Source organism: Vanellus vanellus (assembly GCF_965231255.1).
Source record: "Vanellus vanellus genome assembly, chromosome: 1".
Classification (NCBI taxonomy): Eukaryota; Metazoa; Chordata; class Aves; order Charadriiformes; family Charadriidae; genus Vanellus; species Vanellus vanellus.
The window spans coordinates 154,278,980-154,299,901 of NC_138905.1; the positions used below are offsets into that span (position 1 = coordinate 154,278,980).

At 40.1% G+C, this 20,922-nt stretch overlaps 1 protein-coding gene across 1 annotated transcript in view; it reads left to right on the forward strand.

Annotated features, from left to right (window-relative positions):
- Positions 1–15,426, forward strand: part of RASA3 (RAS p21 protein activator 3) — a 142,535-nt gene extending 127,109 nt beyond the window's left edge. The window contains exons 15-24 of the mRNA XM_082498841.1: positions 371–477; positions 1,115–1,192; positions 2,037–2,114; positions 2,671–2,744; positions 6,496–6,602; positions 7,674–7,756; positions 11,314–11,525; positions 12,296–12,399; positions 14,212–14,395; positions 15,028–15,426. Of these exons, the coding sequence (XP_082354967.1) occupies positions 371–477; positions 1,115–1,192; positions 2,037–2,114; positions 2,671–2,744; positions 6,496–6,602; positions 7,674–7,756; positions 11,314–11,525; positions 12,296–12,399; positions 14,212–14,395; positions 15,028–15,103 (1,103 nt within the window). The 3' untranslated portion in view covers positions 15,104–15,426. The remainder of the gene's footprint in view (positions 1–370; positions 478–1,114; positions 1,193–2,036; positions 2,115–2,670; positions 2,745–6,495; positions 6,603–7,673; positions 7,757–11,313; positions 11,526–12,295; positions 12,400–14,211; positions 14,396–15,027) is intronic.
- Positions 15,427–20,922: the final 5,496 nt, after the last annotated feature.

Sequence of the window (20,922 nt, forward strand, 5' to 3'; positions counted from 1 at the left end):
TAGATAACTCAGAGTTGGCCTCTGTACTGGACATTTCATAAACTAAGTTATTAATTGTACTTTAGTTGCATAGATGAAATAGAAGATGTTTATATGAAATTCCCTATGTGGTGGAAAAGTGAATGGTGTTCTACTTGTAGCCTGTGTCGTGAACTCACTTCTTTTAAAAAGATTGTCATTGATGTTTCCTTGGTTTATGCTAGCTGATCTCTGGCTCCAGATGCCCCATGATCGGCTAATCCTGTAACTCGCAAATATGTATGTTCCCAGCACATGCTTGAGTTAGCTTTCTAAAGGTGTTCTGATAATTTCATAAGGTTTTTAAGAAAGGATTACTGAAATGCTGAGTAGAGGTCTTTTTTTTTAATAGGTGACCTAGATGTGAGGTATACAGCTGTTAGCAGCTTTATTTTCCTGAGATTCTTTGCTCCTGCCATTCTTTCTCCAAACCTCTTTCAGCTTACACCACACCATCCAGTAAGTACTGTATCAATTTTTTCTAGCTATGTATATGGTTCTGTCACCATAGTCTTGTCTATCAAGTTCTTTTAATAGCCTTTAGGGGAAGTACCTTTGTTAGTTCACAGATCTGCTGTGTCTGTCTTGGATATGAAGCATATGTTGGATGACTGTGTATGTGAAGAACTTGGGAGGTATGGGAGGAACAGTGAAATTTAAGGACAAACAAGGTACATGGTCTAAGCTGCTGTGGAAAAGGTGGTCACTGCTTCATTTTTGCCACATTACATTAATGCCAGATTGATTGTCAGCAATGTTGGAAATGTTTTGGATGTTAAGCAACTTATCCAAGACTTGGTAGTTGTCCTTACCAAGAGTGGGAAGGACTAGGACAGTCTTCAAAATAGAAATCTCTGTTTTTGTTTTGCAAGTGATTACCTCTGGTTCTCTGAAGAGCAGTAGGGTAGCTGTGAAGCATGATGGCTTAAGAATCAAAAGCCTTTAAAAAAAGCAACTTTTTCCTGTAGTGTTTTATTGTTTTTTTTCTAACTTTGTTACTTTACTGCAAGTGAAATAAGAAAGAAGAAATGTAGTTTACCTTCCTCTGTTCCATATTTTAAATAGCTAGTCTGTATAATATTGTTTTTTTTCCTAGGATCCTCAGACTTCTCGAACTTTGACACTTATCTCTAAAACCATTCAAACGCTAGGCAGCCTATCAAAATCTAAATCTGTAAGTATGCCATTTTCATTTAAAGGCTTAATTCAGGAAAGTGATTTTCTTTCTTTTTTTTTTTTAATCTTTTATCACTCATTGTAATTAAGTCTTTAAAATGCTTGAGTTGCACTAGGCTTATGCAAAACTGGTTATGATTACTTTGATTATAAGCCTCTCATGCTCACAGGAAAACTAAATCTGTCTTAATCTGAACTAGATTTCAGTAAGGCAAAATTGTGAGACCAACCTAGAAGTCTGTCAGGGTTTTTCAGTCCTTCCTCCTGGAAGAAAGATAGTGATCAGGAATACCCCTGAAGTTCTCTACTTCAGTACATGATAGCAGCTCTACAGGGCTTTACAGATTGTTTCAGTATTTTAAAGCTCAACTGAGAAGAAATGCCCAGTAAGGGCTATGCTTTTCTCTTTGTACCAGTTCAGTTTTCTGCCAGTCAGTGATAATTTGGGGTCACTGGTGGTCTAGTTAGGATTCACACAGGCAACTGTAGAAGAATCTGTACCTCATTATGAATCCTTTGAGACAATAGAATTCCTTCTCTCACACTTTTTGTCAGCTTCTTTTAGGACCAAGATTAAAAGCCAAAGCAGAAGTTTGAAGCTTTTGAAGAATGCATTATTAACCGTAGTAACTGAACATTTGAAATACATTCTGATACCTTTTTGAAATAAAAATTTAAGTGTATGCTGTACAACAGCAAAGTAGCACTTTGCTTATTATACCTCTGGCCAGAAAAAAAGCCCCTCATCTGCAGTGTCTTGCCTCCTGGCTTACTGCTGTTAACAATAATATTTTCTGTATAGACTGTGTTATGATATGCATGGTTTTGGCTTTGTATTTCAGGCCAATTTCAAGGAATCCTACATGGCTACTTTTTATGACTATTTTAATGAGCAGAAATATGCAGATGCAGTAAAAAATGTAAGTAATGCATGTGAATGTTGTGAAAATCCTGCTGTGTTGTTGAAGCTGATGCTTGGAATCCTAGAATATAACACATACTGTTAGTAAACCAGGAAGCGTGTACTGGAAAAAGCAGGCTCCTGATAAATGTAATATTCAATAAACTTTTATCAAATTATATATGCATGTCAGTAGTAGAATCTCTGGAACTACTTCTACTTAATAATTAGGTTGGATTAACAAGCTGCTGCTTAGAGCTCGAGATGTGCATGCTTCAAAGAATGCTGCAGATCTGTGATGAAAATTGCTTAGTCCAAAAGGAAGTGAAAAATGTATAACAGAGGAGAAGCACAAGAAGTGTTGGTCATCTGCAGTTTTTCTGCTTAAGAGCATTTGTGCTATTTTTAGTTTACAACCCAGGAAACCTCCCAAATTCCTCAAGCTTCTGCCATTACCTTCTGTTTAACTACTTTTACAATATTTTCTTGTAGCTCTGTCCTGTACAAATATTAAAGATTTTCATTTGGGTAGTGCAGTACTGCCATTTTTATCTATGCTTGTTTTCACCTTTTAGTTTCTAGATTTAATTTCATCTTCAGGAAGGAGAGATCACAAGAGCATAGAGCAACCTATATTGCTTAAAGAAGGGTAAGCATGCATGTGCAACAAAACCCTCTACTTGTGTGCTTGCTACCATTCTAAGGCAGCTATCTTTTTCCGCCACCCCTATTCCATCCATGTGTTCAGAGAAGAATGTAGGAAGGTTCTTATGTTGCTATTTCTACTCGCTGTGGCTGCTGTAGCTGATTTTAACATCTCTTGGTTTGATTTAAACATCTTAATTTAAGTATGTTTTGAAATAAATGGAAGAAAAAGAAGCCTGTAGAGCTTAATTATCACTGCTAAGGCAAAATAAACTTAAATCAGCATTGTGTTAAAGTCAAGTTGGGTTGTTTTTTTCTCAATTCCAGTGAACAAAAGCTGTAAAATTCCACTGTGAAGGCAGATACCGAGTATCTTAGTGAGGGCAAAGCCTGCAAATGGAATTTGCTTTTGCTGCCCTGTAAGATCCATATGCTAATCATTATCATGGCCATTTCAAGGAAAACTTGTGATGCACTTGGAACAGTTTCTACTTTTAGTACCTTTCCTTTTTTTGGAAGCATGTTCCATATGCTGTATTAGTTTTAGATACTAATTGTTGACATTTTTTATGTTACAAAACTGAGTTGTTAAGATCATCTAAGTGTACTGTGGAAACAGCTTCTTTGAGCTGGGTGGAAGAAAGTAAAAAAATCCCCATTCTTCCTGTCAGAGCTCAGTAAGCTGAACTGCTGCTTGAAAGTAAGCTTTCACGGTAGCTCTAAGTCATGCAAAAATTAGGTTTCTGGTGAAAACATGACTACCCCTTCCAGTTAACCTCTGCAGTTCACTTCACATCTCTGATGAGTGTCTGTCCTTAGAAGCAACTTTGTCTATTTTAATTCTGTACATTTATCATTCTTTTGTTTTTGAAAATAAATGTATAGTTTGTAACATTTTTCCTCTAACTCTAAAACATTTTTTCTGCCTCTGTCTTTCTTTTGCTCCTGTCTGATTTTTTTCTGTCTTTTCTTGCTCGGCCTGTGGCTGCTGTTGTAAGGACTCTTAAACTAACAGTAAAGAAAGTTGATGGTAATAGTTCATGCAGGTAAGATGGTAGGAGCAGTTGGTGCTTTGCTGTAGCTACCAGCTGATAGCATGTCCTTCCTTCGCAGCTATAGACTTGTCTGACTTAACTTTGGGGAGGAAGTACTTTGTTTAACAACCCTGAAATGCCTGCGTAAACCCAGCAGAGAACATTGTTATGTATTTCTTGATGTTGACCAAGTCGTTTTTTTTTTTTTTCTTTTATTTTTCCTTCCTTTAAACAGAAACCTGCTGTAAATAGAGAATAAAGGCCTTTTATCTGTAGGCAGAGGCTCCAAGAAGCACTGAGATTTGCTTAATATTCAGTGTATAAATGCCAGAGCTCACTGGAAGTGATTAAGAAGTAGGCATAGATTTTTCTAGGCACTTCTTAAGTAGCATTCATATAAATTGTTCTCAAGGTTAAGGAGTAGCCTTCAGCTGTCTATTTTTCCTGACATTATTGCAATGTTATATCATCGGGAGTGAGTGGGAATGTTCACAGCCTTTGATTTGATTCTCCTCCAGATTGATTGGCTGGTTAGTGGGGTTTCTGTTTGCTTTTGCAATGTTTTTATTTGCCTTTTTTTTACTTGTCTTTACTTCTATCAAGACTATCTAGATGGAAAGCTATAGCGTATGTACTTTTGAATGAACATACAGTACCAAAGATTAGTCACTGGCACTTGGGTTTGCTGGCATTGATTATGCCATTGCTGCTTAACAGCTGTCTGCATGGTTCTCTCCAAAAGGAAGAGAATTAAAAGGAGAACTAGTCCTGCCATTCTTGTAGGTGAAAGGGGCCTGCTGATGCTTCCAAGCAAGGCTAAAGCAGATCCAAACTCAGGTCTACCATAAATGCAAGAACAACAGTATCTCCAACCTTCCAACACTGAAATAGGTTTCATCTTAGACTTTTTTCCTTTTGTGCTTCTGACTATTTGCTTTGACTTCTCACACATTCTGCGAATGTTAGAAACAAAGAAATCCTTTAAATTGACCTTAAAACTTCTGTGGCTTTGAATGCTTGTCACCTATCTGTGGGAAATAAAAGCACATTCTTCTCTTGGCTACGTCAGCTATGAAGGATTTAATTAGAAATGTGCTGTTGGCTCTGCACTATGGAATTTGCATTTTTCAAAGAGGGAGGCTCTGTAAGAATTTGCAGTTTTAAGTCACCTTTTAAGAGTTGGCATGAGAAGGAAGAGAAGCTAACTTGAGCATATTGTCCAGCCCAAGGATATCTGCTCTTCCCTTGAAATCTGCCTTAACTTTGAAATAAGAAGGCTAGAGCCAGTGGGCCTGGTGATGACCTGAATCGTATGGTTTTATGAAATATTTCTTAAGTAATGCAAGAATAAGGACGGAGTCAATAACTGTCTGACCTTTTCAGGAATAGAAGAGGTGTGTAGCTATAACTGGTTTTAAAAAAATTGGTTGCCCTGTACAGTCCTTGCCAGCTTTTGCCCACACAACTTGGAATGGGCAGCAGGCAGCAGCCCAGCTGGTTACAAAACCGTTGAAGTCTGCGGGAACCTGGGTTTCTGTTTGAGTTTTAAAGAGACCTGTGGTTCGGTTGGATGCAATGTAGTTGTTTCTCACAAAGATATCAGAAGCGAGAAACAGTATTAGCTGTTCTAAGCGTTTTAGCTCCGCTGTTGAAAATCTTCAGCCAAATCATTCTCGGTTCTCTGTGTGCTCTTTGTGCTGTATAGTGCCTTCCTACTTGATAAAAACTACTCTGTAGCAAGTAGTTTTTACTGTCTCCATTATACAATTCTGTATTTGGCACAATAGTTTATGTGGAATGTAGAGTTATCAAGTCTCTACTGCATACTCGTTCTTTTTTTCCACCAAAGGTGATGGTAAGCAGTATGAAGTCACTAGGCTTTCCAAAGTCACCTTGAAGCTTTTAGATTGATTTAGTGGTTAGGAAGGTGCTGTATGCATCACAGTTTCTTGTAAGCTTATTCGGGTTTGAAATTAATTAAAGCTCACAAATCACTAAATGGACACCCGTCCTCTGCCAAAAAAGGGGGGGTTCTAGCTTTCAGCTGTCAGATTGCTTTGTACATTATTGAAAACATGTTTACAACTGCAGCATCAATGTGCAATTGCAAATATAGCTGTGGAACATCCTGATTTTGTTTCTAGAGCTTGAGAGTGATGAAAGCATGGAAGAGTACAGTTCCTGTGCTCCAGAGGCCTTAGACCTGCCTTTTAATTATTAAACATTCTCTAAACCTTTTGCGTGATCTCACAGCTTTAAAAGAAATAATAAGAAAAGCTTGTAGAGTTAACAGGTCAAGCTTAGCAGAGCAGTACTAACTGTGTTCTGTCCTTTTTCTGCAGTAGTAGGAAACCATTTAGCTGGATTTCTAACTGAGGAAAGGGGCACAAGCTGCAGTTCAGCTAACTAACTGGAGCCCCTATGTAGACTACAAGTCAAGCTATGTGTCCTGCCCCTTATGTATATCTGGAAAAAGGACAGGCTTAACCAACAGATGCACTAAACCTATCCAAATGTGACTTTCCTTTCCTTGTCAAGACAAGGCCTTAATAATTAGAAAACACTGTGTGTCTCCTCCTAAAACTTTGCAAGTGCCATCATGTATGTGTATATATGTATGAATCTGTGTACATAAATACATATTTTTTATATATGCATATATTCATATGCATGTATATATAAAATCTGGCGTATTTTGACAACTGTTGTCCTGTTTACTAGGTTCATGATCAAGAGAGCACAAGGAAGAAAACGATTTGGTATGAAAAACTTCAAGAAGAGGTGGTTTCGCCTGACAAACCATGAGTTTACCTATCAGAAAAGCAAAGGTAACAAAAGTTTGCCAGTCTTTTTTTGATACATTAAAGCAAAGGTTAAATATATGGATTGTGTAAGAACAGAAGACTGAGATCTACATCTGTAATTGTAGAAGGCACAGTGCAGGCAAGTCTGTCAGCCTGTATGTCCTTGCCCCTTTTTTTAGTATGTCTGCTCTGACTATTAGAGAAGCTTCTTGGATAGCACAGTGTCCTATAAATTAGCAGAATATTTGTTAATATTTGTCTAATACCAGTGATCAACATCATCTGTAGGTTTCACAGTTATGTAGTAGATTGTCCAAGGAAAGAAAACTCAGGATACAAATATCTTACTCTGGGATTTGGATTTGTATGGAACATTCTCAGATGCATCTCAGCTTCTTCTCTTAAATTCTGTAGCATTGGCACAACTGGCTGCAGTAAGCAGGGATTTGCCTGCAAGCTTTGAACCTGCAAAAATGTGTTCACTTAATGTTGCCTAATATCAAGTAATTTGCTCTTCGCAAATTGTTCCTGTCTGTTCAGTAGTACACAACAAATACCACTTCCTTCCATCGTATAAATACATAGGGAGTAAGAAGGATAAGCAAACATGTTCAGGTCATGCCAGTCTTCATTTCACACTCCACTTTGAGATCATATGTCAACACCATCAACCTAGTTCAGTTCAGCTGACGGGAATGATTTCTTTCATTGTCACCTTCTCAGAAAATATACTGCATCCAGCTGCAGTAGTCAATTTCTAAGAGGTTTGCTAGCATAACAGAAATGAGCTTAAGACTTAAGGACCATGCTAGTAAATCCCTGCTGAGTGAAATATTTTTTTCATGTGCAGTCAAAATGATGTTCAAATGAATGGAATCAGCCCTTAGAATAAGGGCAGAGGGTGAAGTTGAGTTGTGAATAAGTTGCTCAGTATCTCGCCATCCCTGGAGGTGTTTAAAAAAAGGGTAGTTGTGGTACTTGGGGACATGGTTTAGAAGTGGTTTTGTCAGGGTAGGTTAATGGTTGGATTTGATGATCTTAAAGGTCCCTTCCGACCTCAGCAATTCTCTGATTCTCTGTGTGTGTGTTTTACAGGTGATCACCCTCTGTGTAGCATTCCAATTGAAAACATTCTGGCAGTGGAAAGACTGGAGGAGGAATCCTTCAAAATGAAAAATGTAAGTAGGTCATCTTCATTAATTTACTTGTTAGGCTGGTCTAGATCCACCAGCCTAATCGCCTTTTTCCCTTTTGTAACCTGGATTGGGTTTCTATTGAAAGATGTACAACCACAGCTGCTTGTTCTGTATATAGTAGCAGGAGTTTCCAAAAGTACAGCCTATTCAGATTCTTAACAGCCCAGTCAGCAGTCCTTAGGTTTCGTGATCTGCAGCACACTCAGTACTGACCACTGCTGATCAGCTGTCTGGGCTTCGTAATGTCAAACACAGGTAAGATAATCAAGTCCCGGCACTTTCTGTCAGACCTCTCTGTTGGGAAGGAACTGGCTGCTTATAATTATGAAGGATCACATCTTTCTTAGCTGTCAGGGTTTCTTTATTGGTTAACGAAAGTGGGTATATATTTGGGTTAGGTCATGTGCCAAAACAACATCTGTGCTGTGGCAGTATGGTTTAGCATTTTGATTGCCACATTAGGGAATAAAATGCACCTGTATTTCTCATGCATGGAACACTACTGCCAACTTCTCTATGCAAGACATACTATCCATTGTTCAAGAACAGTTCTCGGACACGATCAGTTCAGGTGGCATTGGGAGCTTTTTCCATACTCTTCTGCCTGTAAAGCTGAGTACAGTCCTTACAAAGTTTTATTTAAAAACAAACCAAAAAACAGCTCAGTGTTTTCCAGTTCTAAACATGCATCTACTACAGACTTCTTTATACACATAAATGTTTGTGACTTTTAGCTTTTCTGCCTTTAAGTCTTTCCTGCCATCTACACTGCTTGTGGACACCATGCAGGGCAGTGCTCAAACCTGCCCTAGATAATTAGGTTCCTCAAACAGCACTTTGTTAAAGTGAAATACAATGCTCGGCTCCTCAGTATTTTCCATGTTTCAGGTATTATTTTGGTAGCATTTCGCTCTCTGTTAAAAGGTGAAATAAGTTTCAGATCACTTGCTTCTAGAGCACGTTTCATTGTACTGTAACTGGCTATGGTGTTTAAAACTCATGTTAATTACATAGACAAAAGCAACCAAGCTGCAAAATAACTCTCAAGCTATCAGAAGGCAGCTGTAACATGCAATGAACTGTTGCCAGCTGTACTCTGCAAAATAACTTGATTGAACTAAACGTAGCCACACAGTTAAGATAAAACTTACTGTGTGTGGAAAGGAGCTGAGCTGTAATTCTCATCAACTCTTCAGTGGCAGCAGTCTTTAACTTATGTCTGAGCCTACTGAGCTAGAATGCATCAAAAATATCCCTTTATTGTAAAGATTTATTATAGGAAAAATATCCCTTTATTATTAACATCAGAAAGTGCTCTATTTTGGTTGCTTGAATTCAGTATTACCTAGGAAATGAAGGCGATTATGTACATTCTGGAAAGTAAGGTTCAGAGTCTTTCCATAAGCAGTAGAAAATACCATTATCACCTTCCCATGCTAATATATTCCCATTTATTTTGCCATACTTAAACAGAATACTGCAGCAAGGACAGAATTCTCAAAACACCACAGCAGATGTATTTGTGATGGATATTCCATAATGGGTGCTAAGTGTGATTAAAGATCCACATTTTCTATAAATATTCTCTGTGTATCTGTGCTCTGAATTGCACCAAGCATGTCTTCCTCAATTCTGATAAATCTGCCTGTCTGGCAGTAAGGCCACTAGCTTTCATCTTCCTTAAGCACAGTTTGGGCTGTGTGGGGGTGGCTTTAAGAACTGTTCAGGTCTTCTGTGTTGTTCGAGAAGCAACTGGTGGTTTTGGTAGTGTAAGGGTCTTGCAACCACTTGAAATTCTTGGCTTAGTTGTGGGCTTCTCAGTAACAGTTGCCATATGTTAGCTCACTTAGGTTGGTATCCCCTTACACAAAGCCATACTCCTTAAATCTATTCCTTTGTTGTAATGCAGAAGGCTCCATTTACCCCAGCAGGACATTAAAATTCTTTTCTCTGTAGTTCTGTGTTAAGGGAAAGTTAAGCTACATGCTCCTGTCTTCCTCGTTCCTTCCTTCCCTATTCCCCAGAATCAAATTGCCAGTTATGTCCTGAAAAGTTTTATTAAAAGGACTCTGTCTTTGGTGTGTATTTTGGTAGTGCTGGACTGATCACACTAGCAGCTCCTAGACTGCTGTTGTGTTGCACCTTTCTAATTATTGTCTGACATCTATAAGGATACTAAATCCAGGGAGATGACTGTTGCAGCTTTCCCTTTCGTGATAGAAGAGACGTAATTAAAAAATTCTGTTCGTTCATAAATTAGGAAGTATATTTGCAAGCTACTTCACAGGATGTGCACCTGAAAGTGTCACAAGGGAAGAAGAGATTGCGTGTGGTACCCATCTGCAATATTCTCCTGACCAGCTAGGTGCAGAATCCAGGCCATTGTTTCAGGCCTTTGTAATAGACAAAAGTGAATTTCAATTTTGGTGTGCTTTTGGTGGTATTTTTGTGTTTGGATTTTTTTTTCTTTGTGCCTCTGGTTTTTTGTGTTTGTGGTTTTTTTTTTTTTTTTTTTTTTTTTTTTTAAGTAGTACAGAGAAACCAGAAAATAGTATTCCATGTGATATAGGCAGTGTAATGTCTAATGATTTGAATAATCAAATGAAGAAGTGGGAGGGGGGGGAAGGATAATTTAGGAATACCTGAGAGAGAGAGAGAGGACAACGCATTAAAATTTGCAGAAGCTAGAGGAAATGAAGATGGTTGGCATTTACCTTTCCAAAATTTACAGATAAGATCACTAACTTGAACTTAGTTATCTTCAGTGCATGATCAGTATAATCAAGCAATAAGGCTGTGTGTCAGAAACTTGCTTCTTCAAGACAAGGAAAATAAATACGATTGTGGCACTGTTTTGAACAGGCAGGAAAGCTCTAGTTTAGTTTTTCAGTGCACAAGCTGTAATGCAGAATTAATGTGTAATTATTTGAACTACCCTATGGTGATTAAAAAGAAACTGTATTGCTGTGATTTGCTAATAGCAGCCATAGTTGGGTGCAGAAGTGTGGAAGTTATTAAAAGGAAAGAATCATGCTGAAATAGGTGTGAAAAAGACTAGAGATATGGCAGTATGAAAGCAAATCTGTTGCTGAGGCTTTGCTTCAGCAATAGAGAAGAAAAAACTCTCGTGTTTTTTCTTTTCTGCCCCCTGCTGACTAGCATTTAATTTCGGCCCTGCATTGGGTCCCTCTGCCAGCTTTCCAAAACTTGGAGCTGCAGCATTACTAAAATTGCATCCCTGAGGCTGACAACAAATCTTGTTGAGGCCCAACCAGCACGTTGATATTAGCTGTTTGTAAATCATCTCCTACAGGAACAGTATCTTACTCCTTGTACCAGGTGAAAGGTCTTACTGTTTTAAGGACATATTTGCTGTTTTAAGGACATATTTGCTGCTTGGTTTGTGTTGAAAAGTATTTATTGGTGCATTATTTTAGTATACTATGTTTTTCCTTTAATAACTCATCAGTCTGAGGCCAGTCTTAGGTTCACCAACACATTCTGGTAGTTTATTCTGTGGCTTATTTCCTTATTTGCAGATGTTCCAGGTAATCCAGCCTGAAAGAAGAGTCCTGTATATCCAAGCAAATAATTGCGTGGAGGCCAAGGACTGGATTGATATCCTCACCAAAGTTAGCCAATGCAACAAGAAGCGCCTCACGGTGTATCATCCCTCTGCTTATCTTAATGGCCACTGGCTTTGCTGTAAAGCTACTGCAGATAATACTCCTGGCTGCACACCTTGCACGGGGTAAGGATTGGTAACATGCCCTTGGTGTAGGTATTGCCAGGGGTATGTGCATCTCTGCAGTGTGACTTGCAGGTATGCAGTTGCCAAGAAGATCTGCCGGGTGCGCAGGCGTTGCGGTGTTCTCAAAGGCCATCTTTACTGTTATTTCTGATACTGTCAGTATCTGCATATCTTGGTCAAAATGCTGAGATTTTCATTTCAAGACATTGATAGGAGTTGACTCTGGGATAAGATATTCTGGTTCTGATTATCTGTCATTAGTAAAAATGTCAGAAATCCCTTCAATGTCCTGTTTGTATATTCCTGAAACAGTCATCTGCTTCTAGATTTAATTCTAAACTGATCTTTTTCTAAGGGGCCCACTTATGCTCTCTGTTAAATGAAGAGGTACTGTCTGGTTCGTAGAAGCTATTTTCATCTAAAATGAGAGAAGCAGCAAGTCTGTACTGATAGTTAGTCTCAGAATATAAGACCTGGACAGCTGGGAGTTCAGTGCTTTGGCTCCTCCATCTGGTTATAGCAGACTGATTCACCAAAGTGTCTGGATACTAATAGTCCTCTCTCAAGTCTGAGTGAAAGCATGCTGGATAAATCTAAGCATAAAGAAATTTGAACTTGTCTACCTTTTCTCATGGGAAAAATGGGAAGTTTTGACATCCATTATGTACAGTCTGTTGGCTTTCATGAGTACTCACTTTTATTTTCATTCTTGTTAAGTGCTTTTTGTGCCATAGCATGTAACTTCTACCTCTCTTCCTGATGCCTTACAGAGGCCTGCCAGCAAATATACAACTGGATATAGATGGAGATAGAGAAACCGAGCGCATCTACTCTCTTTTCAACTTGTATATGCCAAAATTGGAGAAAATGCAAGGTGAGGATGAAAGATCATCGCATCTTCAGTACACTTAGCAAGGCAAAAAAACCTGAAAAATTTTATGTTCTAGCTAGACCAGCCTTGCGATTCACACCCTAGAACACAGTGACCATTATTTAACTTGTTTCCCCTTCCTTCTGCTGTCTTGAGGCAGTTGTGTGAATTATTTTTGGTGTGCTCTGCAGTCTCATAGTCTGTACAAAGTTCTTTGCATAATAAACAGTTGTTTGAAATACAGTCTTAACCACAGCATCCTAAAATAGAGGAGGCACAGAGCATTACTTGGATGCTCTGAATTGACAAATCATGCACTAAACCAGAAGTTTACTGATCCTGAAAAGAAGCACCAGCAAAGTTGAGGTTTCAGTGGAACATGGTTTTGTGTTACCAGAAGTCATGTGCACATTCCCTGATTCAGATCCCAAGAACAGGCTGGATACAAATGGTTTCTCAGGAAGACTCTTTCAGAATTATCAGCGAAAGATGACCTGTAGATGTCTGTGAAATGTTGAAAAGTGAAGGTTAGTCTAGGAAGCCCTCAGGAGCTGAGGGGAGCAGAGATGTGACATGAAGAATAAAAGAAAGAACAGACAGCAGAGGAAGTTAGTACTGGTCGGCATGCCAAGAAAAGTATCCGGTGTACGTGGTGCCAGACTTGAAATCCCAATTTAGCCTAGGGAGTGGTAGGGAAGCCTTCACTGTGGCACTGATCTTTAAATAGGACTTTATTTTATAATATGAGATAAGCCAGTGGTGTCAAACACACGGATTGGAAAGCACTTTAATCCATTCCTGGCCGCCGTGCAATTGCAAACTTAAGATCCCCACCACTTCCGAGCTGTCTGAACCAATGCCCAGCTTTCCCCTGTTCCGAATCCTCACTGCCTGAGCCAGCATCGAGTTTCAGTGTCGGGGAAAAGGACGCAGGTCTGGCGCAGGCAGTGCAGCAAGGGGAAGGTAACTCGAAAGTTGAGACTGAGAGAGCAGTAAAGCTAGAAAGCTAGGCAAAAATAGAGACAAAGTAAAATATTCTCTCTCCCCTTCTAATACACTCGGCTGCAATGCAGAAGTAGATCACATGATGAATGTGTTGCAAATGTTCATATGTTATCAGTGTCATGATCTCTTAGCCAGGAAGACTACCTGGTAGGATAAGAAGATAATATGGCTTGCCCCTCCTTAGGATATGTCCTTAAGCAGGCAGCCCGGCAGTAGTTGTGATATATTCTGCTTACGCTTGTTGTATGAATCTTTTAGGAGTAATGTGGTAAGACATCTTCCGTGATTACTTCAACCTGTAATTGTTTTGAATTCAGTCTGTTATGCAGTGCTGTACTTGCTGCTTAGCTGCTGCTTAGGGATGGAACCTGTCCTTCTGACAAGTGAATACTTGACTTCATGCAGGCCAACCCTGCGGCACAGTGGCAGACTTAGGGCTGTGTCAGAGTTCCCAAAGTGTGTGCATGGTGTATTGCTAGTGGTAACTGAGATGAAAGTGTTGCCTGTGCAGCAAAGGACAGCTTCACACCAAGCCAGGAGCCGCTGCCAGGCTTGCTGCCCTTTCCTTACAAGATGAGGAGGAGGGAACGGGCATGGGACAGCCTCCGTGCCTACCAACACCCCAGCAAAAGGACAGGGAACCGCTCCTTCTGCGGTTGCTGTTGTCAGCCACGGTTCTGTGGTGGTCGTATAGAAGCAAACCAAGGAACCGTATGAACCCCAGACTCAGTATTTTCAGTCTGCTTGTCTCAATTTTTTTTTTCCCCTGCCTATCTGATACCTATTCCTGTGCTTTATTTTTTTCCCCAGAGGCCTGTGGCAGCAAATCTGTGTACGATGGACCTGAAGAGGAAGAATATTCTACATTCATCATTGATGACCCTAAGGAGACATATAAAACACTAAAGCTGATTATTGAAGGTGTTGGAACTTTAGAGCAGGAACATGCTCAATATAAGAGGGATAAGTTTAAGAAGACAAAATATGGAAGCCAGTAAGTATAATGGGTTGTCCAAACAGGGAAACAACCCTGGGAAATGGTATTTCCCTTGCTTATGTTCTGGGCTTCACCATATTCATGTTCAAAAAAGATCCTGCAAATGCATACAAAGTAAGATTGTGACTTAGGATTGATATTACAATATTTTAAAGGACAGTAAGGAATTTTTAAATGGTTGTTTTAATTCAGTTTCATTCATAAAAATAAGTGTGGGGTTTGGGGATTTTGGGGGTTTTGTCATTTTTCGTTTTTTGGTTGGTTTTTTTTTTTTTATATTTTGAACTTGTGCTCATGGAATGAGCAGTAAATACTAGAAGATACATGTACTTACGAGCTTTTTTTAGAGTGTTGGTTTAAAAATGGGAAGAGTGGCTGATACAGCCACATGACTGTATTTTGTGTACATGTAAATAAAGGAGCATTCTGCTCATGGCTGACAAAAAAGAGGATCAATTCAATCAGTTCTTCCAGTTCCAATAAGATGCAGTGTTATTACAATTACAGCTTTGAAAGTCAAACTTAGGGAAAAGCTTTTGTTTGTTCACTTGCTGTTCTGACATTTTGATGTCTTGACAAAAAATTCTGTGTATAGTACTTTCTCCTTTTTTTTTTTTCTTCCCTTTTAGAGAACATCCCATTGGTGACAAGAGCTTCCAGACCTACATCAGGCAGCAGTCAGAGATATCGGCACATTCCATATGAAGTGCAAAGGAAATCACAGGACAGTGCTGAAGGGTCGATCAGTGAATCTAAACAGCAAAACAAAAGGGAAGCCACACATGTAGCAAAATGTATGGATAAGTGTCAAGCTTACAAACTTTGAGACTTGCTAAACTTATTCTCTTTTCAAGAAACTGTTACAGTAGTTGCTATGCACTTTATTCATCTGGTTATTGACAGATGATAAAACTCTGCCTTCTAGGCAGTTGTTGTCACGTGTATTTTTAAATTTGCTTTGGTTTCTTGGAATCTAGTGATCAGTTCAATGATCAAGGTGTGTGGACTTCATCTTGACAACTTCCATGCAATTCCTTATGTTTCAGAAACCAAGCAAGCTGCTAATATGCAGCATTTCATTCTACGAGTCTATGATTTTTCTAGAATGGTTGTTTGTTACTGTTTTTTGTTCTTGGTTAATGTATATTATGCCATGCCCCTGCGTGCTCTCTTAGGAAAAGCTTAGTAACACTTTACTTTTAATGCCTGCATTTAGAAAAGAAGCAGAGGGAAAACCCTCTGGTGTAATCTCTTGCGTTGTAGCTTGTATTCTGAGCAGGCCAAGGAGCAGGTCTTTTGTTTTTACAGCAGCATAATTTTTGCTAAATGTGCACAGTTCTTAATAGAAATTCAGATCTGAATGGTACTCTTGATATTTTTGAGATACAAAGTCATTTCTCCAGACACATTCAGCAGACTTTGGTTTTGAAGATGCAATCTCAGCGGCATAATAAAACTGACTCGCATAAATATGAGGAAGAAAGAAATGAAGTTATGTCAAAGCTACATGTCTCTCTTATGCAGTCCAGTGAATTGGTAATCTTTGAAAGTCTGCCAACTGAAAGGAAGGATAAGCTGATTTTGATGACCTTTTACCACCACGGTGAGAAGGACGACTAGAATACAAGTCTGGCAGCTGAGACACGCTGACTCCCAGGCACAAAAGCCATCAAGATGGGTTTTCTCTGAAAGGATGTTTAAGCACTGGAGTGCATGCTATCCTAGTACCACTTGCTTTTCTGGAAAATAGATTTCTACTTTTCCAAAAATGTTTTTAAATACTTTTTTTAAAGAGACTTGTTAAAGGATATTTAGTATATTAACACACATAGTGGTAACTTGTTAATATTCTGAGTGTAGTGAAAATGGAATGAGCTGTGTATCTCACTAATACCAACAAAAGTCATTAAGGAGGGGAGAAGAGATCTGCTAAATATAAGATATATATTTATGTATGCTGTTTAGTTGTACACCATAACTTTCCTCTGCATAAGGGTCTGATTTACAAACACCTAGCTTTGATGGCATGGAAGCCTGCATGTTGGACTTCAAGCTTCTGTGGTGTAGAAGCTAGCGTTGGTTTTAAGCTGAGTTGGAACAGAAAGCATTGAACTCAGTTTAATGTGAAGATATCTGTATCTTTGCTTAAAGTGTTATGGAGTAACTCTTAACTGTGTCCTCATTGTATCTGACATGATTTGAGATGGCTGAAGTTCTTTGAATGCCTCTGTTAGTGATGCTCTTAGGAATGAGGTTTTCTTTTTGTTTAAGTATATAGTAGACCACCTCCTAGTAGATAATAAAAGATCTTTTATTCATCTTCACCCAGCAGACTGGGGAAAGGGAAATAATGCAGCATTGCAGAGACGCATTTTGAACTCCAAGCTTTTAGCTGCCATGAACTGCAATTTTTAACATGTATTTGTAACTTAATATTGTTTATAAAATACTAATGACCTGTAACGTGTGTTCTACTTGCCAATTAAAAGAAATGTTTTATTTCTGAAAACTGTGTGCATGTTTGGAGTCTGTTTAGATTCACAGTGGTCACCAGGGGTGCCTGTTGGTGCAGCATCTGCTCTTCAGAGTCGGACTGTGGATGGAGATCCCTGTGAGTGTAAACCAATCTCTGTTGTGGCTGCTGAGTCCCATCCTCGCTCCTCCTCCCAACCCCACCCCTTTTATTGGATCAACATTGCACTCATAGGACTCTGCAGTGAACCAGATTGGACACCTGAGCCAGCCACAAACTACAGTTGCAAAGAAAGCACTTATTGCTCAGCTGTATCGGCCTTTGGAACCAGTTCCTTGTGTTATTACACAGCTGTTGCTGCTGCAAGGGAGGGGTCAGTCCATGTTGAAAGAACAGAAGGAAAGAGTTGAGAGCACAGCACCCTGCACCTGGATTGGCTCGTGACCCTGTGGAACCACCACCCATCTGAATAGGACCTGTTCTGCGGCAAAATCTTGGACATGCTGAGGTTTGTGCAAGTCAGTCTTCTGGAGCTTACCAGTCCTCTCTGGATACTCGCGTACATTAAGCTTTGTCTGTGAGGCATTGTGTGACAAGCTGCACTCGCTGGTTCTGTCAGGGAGCGTTTGCAGGAGGGCTAGGCAACAGCCCCTCCAGGGTAGAAAGCTGTTGCGTGGCTCGTTCAGGAGTGTGTTAGTCTAGCTCATGTTCAAGGTAACTCCCGCTGCTGGATCAGGCGCTCCGTCACCAGAACACAGGTGCGCATTTCTGAGAAACTTCTGGAGAAGAGCTTCTGCAGGCACGCTCTTCATGAGTGACAGTAGTGGCTTAACAGGTAAACCACAGCCAGGAAAGCAAAACCAAACAGGCAGTGGAAGACACATCACCACTCTCTTGGTGAAGGTGAACTTGACCACAATTACCTAACTGTGTGTTTTTGCTGAGAAATTGTAAACCTTGTTTTAAAAACAAACAAGGTTTTAAGTAAGATGAGGTAGTAAACTGACACAGGGTTTGTAAGAAATGACCAGAGTTAAATGCAAAATTACTGTAATGCCATTCCCAGATCTGTCTTTTCCACTCAGTCTCATTTAGTGTATACAATAGTTTTGTTTTCCTCCTAACATGTCTTAGCTAAGTCAATAGGAAATCTTTGAAAGCTGCTATTCTTACAGCATAACTTAATTAACAGAGTTGGTGAGGGGGCTGTGTTAAAACTGAGCTTCCAATACTTGCTTAGCCTCTGTCTCCTGTCTGTCTGCAGCATATGTTTCTGATGTTATCTTCAGAAAGACTCAGCGAATCCTGCCCACGAGACAGATGACATGATGGGAACACTTGGGACAGCATCCCTTATATCTGGAATGAAGAAAATAACGTTTAAAAAAAAAAAGCTCCTCTATCCTAGCCTGAAAGGCAAAAAAAATATTTTTGACAGAAAAGAAATTTTGAAACTGGGCTGTTCTCTCCTGAGACTCCTGATGCCAAAGAAGGTCCTAGTGCCTGCTTTCTCCCTTGCTGAACCAGCGCACTAGAGCACGGCTGACCTGGTGACAGGACCCAAGTGGCCCTGGTCTGTGTCCATTCCAGTTCAAAGGAGGCGGTGTCTCTGGCCAGGCAAATGTCTTCATGCGTTTCAGAAGTAAAGAGTTCAGACTGGGAGAATTAGGCTGTGAAACTGCACACCCAAAGTCAAGTTTCCTGTGAGAGTTTCCTAAGGCAATGGATGGGAGTTTAATTGACAGATAAAATCTTGTCATTTGTGTGTGCGTGTTTTCTGGGTGGGTGGAGTAGAGATGGACAGCAGCTGCTGCTGTGATGACAAATCGCTATGAGGGCCTTTTTGTGCTGTGGCTATTGTGTCTGAAGCTGTGCTGGGATGCAGTCGGTTGTGCAGCAGGGAGTGACAAGGCTTGCACATGTCAAGGATGTCTCAAAGCTCTGTTGGCACCAGTGGCACTTGGTTTTTCACCCAGTAAGATTTTAATGAACTCTGTGTATGGGTGAGAGTGTTGAAGAATAAGGTTCTTGTCTGGAATCGTTTCCATGTAAAAATCACCAAATGGGAAAAACAAAAAGCATGATGTGCCATGGGCATGGCATGCAGCTAAGGCAAAGAGCACCTAAGGCCCACCACACCCTTGCAAGGCTCATGGGAGTAAGTGCCAGTGACTGCCGTCTGAGAAGCTGTGAGAAATCAGTGAGAACTTCTGTCTGCATGAGAAGCTGATACGGGGCTAAGGCACCCGGCTGCGCAATGCAGCTCTCTGAGGCACTTGGATGTTGATGTGATTCCCGTCTCCATCCCTTCTCTGCAATACTCCACGCAGTTTCAAGGAGGTCATTTCAACTCATAATCCCGTAAGCGCGCTTATAACAGGCTGTGTGAGAAGCTGCCTGGATAGCAGGAGAAAGCGTGAACCCTGCCAGTCCCCATCATTAGCTCCAGGAAACGGATGCTGCAGGAGGACTATGGCATAGGGCAGCATGGGGCCGGAGGCTGGGACTGATGCTGGGTGGTGCTTGGAGATGAAGTTTAACAGCATCTTCCCATGTGCCACCTTCTGTACTCATGACAGCTGGAGACAAAGGCTAGCAGGCTGACTGGAGAAGACATTTCTTTTTGGCTCTGAGCTTATGTCATTAAACAGTAAATTAATTATTCCAAAGCTCACGTGGGTACCGAGGAAAAGACAAGGTTTTAAGACAGGAGCGCTGTATTCCTACCTGTGTAAGATTCTGGATCTGGGCTCTGTAAGCAAAGACTGGAAGAAGCAAATAATTGTTCTAGGTTCCTAAAATAACCTAAGGTAAAATAGGATCCTAGGAGATCGATCTTGAGTCTAGAAAACAGCACACCAAACTTCTGAACAAATCACACATTTCCATTTCAATTCCCATTTTTCATCTGCTTCTCCATTGGAGTCCCTCTGTGATTTACCTGAAAAGTTCAAATCGTTGGGTTTATTGGGTTTGCGCAGAGCTATTACTTTTAACGCAAAGTTGCCTGGTGTTAGCAGGTTTGCCTACAAAGTTAATGTGGATGTGTTGATTAAACAAAAGGCTCCCCAGCAGCCGGGGTTAAATGTAGAGAATTTTTAAATGGTAAAAAGGGAAATCAGCTTTTTACTAGTTTGAAAATGTTGCCATGCTGAATCTTACCAAAAACGTATGTTGGATATACGCAGTTCTGGTTAACATCAAGGGCAAATTCTCTCCACAAGCGTCGAGCCTGTATGGTGTCTGACTGATTTTACTAAATTCACTCCATTTCTTTAGCCTCTGTCACAGTTGTCACTGTTGCACTGTCCTGCCCTAAAGCTATTGAAAGGAAATACGTGTTTTATTATTCACTTGAGGCCACAACAAATGTACTGCCTGGATATGGACTCTTACTTTTCTTACGTGAAAACAAGTAAGTCTTGATAGAGGGGGCAATGGTGCACAGGGTTGGCCATCAGGTACCAGAGGTGTACCTGGTGTACCAGAAATTAATTTATTTGATTAAGAAAGGCACTTTGGATAAGTGTAGCCCTGTGTTTCTCTGGGAGTGGAAACTGAAACAGTAGTCACTATGTTTATGCAGACAAATCTGCTGACAAGAATAAAGGAAGCAAATTTTATGAATTATAGGGGAAGAAAAAGGGAAATACTTGATGAAAACAAACTGTGCACACAAAAAAAGGCCACCCTGAAACATGTGTTTTGCTTTCTTTAGTAAGCTTTTCTGTGTTACAGCTCAGCTATAATTCCTACTTCTCACCCTCTCCAAAAGCCATCCTCTGGCAGCCATGACATCCTACGCCCATGATGGAAATGACTGGAGAGGCTCACAGCTGAGAAAAGCCACTTTAAAAATAGGCAGGCTCAACTGGGATGTCTGGAGATGCACGTGCTTCACCTCCCGCTGAGCCATGGTGTTATGAGGACAACCCTGTGGTATGTTTTCTCTTGTGGTACAGCCCCCTTAAAGAGATTCCTGCTCCCCCACTCTGGCTGTGGCTCAGCATCCTATTAATAGCACTGATGCAATCGAATCAGTTAAATAATT